We start from the raw sequence: 4,645 nt of genomic DNA on the forward strand, positions 1-4,645 counted from the left end.
TTTGCCGTTTGTAAAAGCAGGAAGTTTTAATTGGGCATGATACAGGCCAAAAGGGTCCTTCACATTGAAACCTCTATCAGCAAGGACAAGATCACCAAAAGACAGTTCCTCAAGGTAGCCACAATTTTCAGTGATGTGCTTGTCACTTGTCCCCCCATCCCCCCCCCCCCAGCCCTTTGACACAAAGGAGATAACACCGTGGTGTGATTGAAATGAGATACTTTGCTGTGTTGTGGTGTTTGTACTTAGAGTACGTCTGTGCCCTACTTTTCAAGTTAGTTGGCTTCTCTATGAATATCTCAAAACAATCTACAATCGAAGTACAATTTTTAAAACGTTCTCTGAAACACATTGGTAGGCTCATCTGAATTTGGTCGCTTTTTGGCCATAAGATAAGTGGGGACAGTCTAACATCTAATTAAAAATTCTCGCAACAGTTGACTTGGATACACCAAACAAATAAACAAAGAAGAATAGGGGTAAATTAAGTTTCAATCTCATAAGGGTCAAAACAAAACACTGAAAAGGAGACATCTTTGGTCCAGCATTCAAAAATCCCACCAGTCAGTTGAACACCACAAATAATTTTGCAAAGCTGGGAAAGCCAGTAAGTTCTTGCACCATACCGTCATACCATACCCCCCAGGAGATGTCATTGCAAGATTGTTTTTGTATATCAAGATAATATACGCTCGTTTTACTGAATTATGCACTTATTTTACTAAGAACGCGTTTGTAAATTGCCACTCCAAGCGCTCTGAGCCAACTCTGAAACTTTTAACCGTTCGTAACTTTGGACCGTGGGTGGAATTATCGTTCGTTTATTCAAAGTGTCACTCTCAGAGCATCCAGAGCGTACTCTGCAGGGCTGCCAACTTTTCAAAAAACCTTGAAGTGAGATTTGGTGGGGCCAACCAAAATTTTGCTGCGGAAATTTTTGTTTGGCTCATTCAGCATTATACCGTACAGTAAAAAAAAAAACGTACATCAGTGGTTCTCAGGTGTAGGGACCAGGCATGGACGGATTATGAACTTTCGGGCCACTGGGCCCACATGTATTAAGGGCTCCCCACTAATTGTCGCATATGTGGAAGGGGGGTTTGGGGGTCCTCCCCCAGAATTTTTTGCATTATTTTGATGTGATTTCCTGTATTCTGGTGCATTTTGGTAGCTTAGAAATCTAGACACACCCTAGCGGCAGCAAATTACATTTGCTTCCAGGGCTAGTCTAGCAACTCTCCGTTGGCTTGTGAGCTCGAAAAATTAAACTTCTATGAGGCTAATCAAATCATTGATAGAGTCGTTAGGGGGGCATAACATAATGAATAATTGATGGCAGAGTTGCAACGGTTTGGCTTGAATTCCCTGCTACTTGAAAACAAAGATGGATATTGCTGTTGGCCAACAGTGTGACACGAGTTAAGCTTGTTTTGGAGATGGCAAAAGTTTGAACTAGCCAACTAGCTCCGCTGGTGGGAAAACGCATGGGACTCAGTGCAGTCCTATTGCGTGCAGAGGAAATTTGAAAGACAATCGATTATCCCGCCCCTCGGACTGAGCACTGCAAACGGTAAGTGCCCAGACCCTACACACCCAGGCGAGACACTACAGGTGAATAGGGTAAAAAATTTAACAAGCAGATATCACTATGAAACTTCCCCAGTTGATTACTTACATTAATATGAGAAAAAAAATGTATTACAAGTTTGCTGTAATTTAATGTTTACATATGCAAATTAGGCATTATCTAATTAAATATGCGCTAATTTGCATACATTTTAAGGCACGAAACCTGAGCATTGGATACAGCCAAGTTCAAAATTATGTTTTCATTGTGTTCAGATATTAGATGGGAAAACATTTACAGAGGGATTTATGAATATCTACTTTTATCCTGTAAATCAGAAAATTATGTCACTAGCCCTAAAAAAAAAAAAAAAAAAAAAAAAAAAAAAAAAATCGCTTTTTTCCATGTTTTTAGGCATAAAATGTCATGTAAGTCAGGCTAGGAATAATATATCAACAAACCCCCCTGTAGAAATCTTCGACATATGCCTAACTATAAGTCAAGAAAGTTTGGTGTATGTACGTGCTTCTGAAGTGGAGTTTTTGAGCTCAGAGTGTGAGCGGAAACTCATTTTGAGAAAACAGCCTTGAAAGACAGCCAATGAGATTCCGTTCTCAGCCTAGACTCGCCTTTGAACTTTCGCGATTGGTTACTGATACAAAGGAAGTGTCCATATATGGATCACATAGTGTGATACAGGAAAAACAGAGCTTTCCAACGGTAGTACACATGTTATGTTTTGGACCACGGTCGCGGGAGTGCATGCAAGGTTAGAATGCTAACTTTTGCTGAATTTAGGAGAAATATACAGGCGCGAGTAGACAATATAATGAAATAAACACCTAAATGTGTAAATCTGACTTTTGTTGTAGTAGTGTGATAGCATGTATTCTAGCTCAAAATCTCGAAATTGACCAGTGCACGAAAAAACGATGTTTTCACCTGCCGTGTCTCGCCTTAATGTGGGTCTGGCTCGTCAGGCTAGCATTTTGGGGATGGCTAATACTAAATTCAATCAGATTCATAGCCTACATCCTGATGCGTTGATATTGAGGCAATGATTCCATGCAAAGGCTTGGGCTTCAGGGCCCCGACACCTTGGGCCCCTGGGTCTGGGCCCAGAAGGCCCGTGCCGTCACCGTTGCAAGGGCTTGACCCAAACGTAGGGCAAAGTACGGCAAGGCAATCTTCAGAGTTGCAAGAATCTTTATTTTAAACATAAACCACATATACTAATAACCGACAAGGACGGAGAGGAGACATTTACATACACAATGGGTAACAGGGAACAGGTGGACAATGATTAAGGTAAAACGAGACAGGTGGAAACCAATATTAAACTAACAGACTAATTAACAGAAAGACAGAGGACTGGACGAGACCAACAAGACAATAACGGGGGAACAGGTGTGGAAACAGAAACGGAGGGAAAACTAACAAGACAGGAAGCACAGACCAAATAAGGAGATGGGGCAGAGACAAAGACAGGTGACAGGCAGGTAAACACAAAGCACATGGGGAACAAACAAAGGAGCACGGACAGGACCCTTACATTACCCCCCCTCCAAGGGCCGGATTCCAGACGGCCCAAACAAAAAAAAGGTCCAAACAGGGTGGGCGGAGGGGGCTAACGGCAGGAGGGTCAGGCGGGCGGCCGGCCAGGTGGATGGCCGGACAGGGACAGAGGGTCAGGCGGACGGCCGGTCAGAGATTGAGGGTCAGGTGGACGACCTGGTGGACGGCCGGTCAGAGACGGAGGGTCAGGCGGACGGTTGGCCAGGGACGGAGGATCAGGTGGACGCCCGGTCAGGCCTGTCCGGTCAGGCGGGCGGCCGGACAGGGACAGAGGGTCAGGCGGACGGCCGGTCAGAGACTGAGGGTCAGGCGGACGACCCGTTGGGCGGCCGATCAGAGATGGAGGGTCAGGCGGACGGCCGGTCGGAGACGGCGGGTCAGGCGGACGGCCGGTCGGAGACGGCGGGTCAGGCGGACGGCCCGATGGATGACCGGTCAGAGCTGAAGCCCGAGTCGGAGCTGGATCGGGAGCTGGAGCCAGATCCGGAGCAGGAGTCGAAACCGCGACTGGAGCCGGAGCCGGTGTAGGAGTCTGACTCGGGGCCGGAGTCAGAGCAGGATCAGGAGCCGGCACAGGAGCCTCACTCGGGGCTGGAGAGCGAGCTGGAGCCGGAATCAGGACTGGAGCCGGAGCCGGGGCTGGAGCCGGAGCCGGAATCGGGGCTGGAGCTGGAGCCAGAATAGGGACTGGAGCTGGAGCCAGAATAGGGACTGGAGCTGGAGCCGGCGCAGAAGTCTGACTGGAGAGGGAGCTGGAGCCAGAATAGAGACTGGAGCTGGAGCCAGAATAGGGACTGGAGCCGGAATAGGGACTGGAGCTCGAGCTACTGGAAGAACTGCAGGCCCAGGGCGTTGGGGAGCTGGGACTGGAGAGGGACCTGGTCCATCCTCCTCAGAGGACCAGTCGTCCTCAGTGGTTTCCCCCTCCTCTTCATCCTCCCAGAACAGCTCCCAGGGCATTAGGTGCAGTGGCAAGTCGGAATTAAAATAAAAACACTTGCCTTCTTCCATGTTTGTGGGTCGGTTATTCTGTCACGGTTGCAAGGGCTTGACTCAAACGTAGGGCAAAGTACGGCAAGGCAATCTTCAGAGTTGCAAGAATCTTTATTTTAAACATAGACTAATAACCGACAAGGACGGAGAGGAGACAGAGGGTTTACATACACAATGGGTAACAGGGAACAGGTGGACAATGATCAAGGTAAAACAAGAGACAGGTGGAAACCAATATTAAACTAACAGACTAATTAACAGAAAGACAGAGGACTGGACGAGACCAACAAGACAACAACGGGGAACAGGTGTGGAAACAGAAACGGAGGGAAAACTAACAAGACAGGAAGCACAGACCAAATAAGGAGATGGGGCGGAGACAAAGACAGGTGACAGGCAGGTAAACACAAAGCACATGGGGAACAAACAAAGGAGCACGGACAGGACCCTTACACGTGCAGTAATCCATCCCTGGGACCAGGGTCCCAGAGTTAAATGAACATTGGTATC

The 4,645-nt window shown here is 47.3% G+C and overlaps 1 protein-coding gene across 2 annotated transcripts; it reads right to left on the minus strand.

Annotated features, from left to right (window-relative positions):
- Positions 1-2,709: 2,709 nt before the first annotated feature.
- On the minus strand, positions 2,710-4,422 carry LOC121707054 (basic proline-rich protein-like). Of its 2 annotated transcripts, none has more exons than XM_042089282.1 (2): positions 3,944-4,422; positions 2,710-3,824 (listed from the first exon to the last, which is right to left on the minus strand). In XM_042089282.1, exons 1-2 carry the CDS (start codon positions 4,151-4,153, stop codon positions 3,210-3,212), a joined length of 825 nt encoding a protein of 274 aa, XP_041945216.1. In that variant the 5' UTR covers positions 4,154-4,422; the 3' UTR covers positions 2,710-3,209. The 2 variants fall into 2 exon arrangements, with proteins under 2 accessions (XP_041945216.1, XP_041945217.1); XM_042089283.1 differs by having other exon boundaries at positions 2,710-3,760; positions 3,934-4,422.
- Between the last annotated feature and the right edge of the window lie 223 nt (positions 4,423-4,645).

Source organism: Alosa sapidissima, chromosome 4 (genome assembly GCF_018492685.1).
Source record: "Alosa sapidissima isolate fAloSap1 chromosome 4, fAloSap1.pri, whole genome shotgun sequence".
Taxonomy (NCBI): Eukaryota; Metazoa; Chordata; class Actinopteri; order Clupeiformes; family Clupeidae; genus Alosa; species Alosa sapidissima.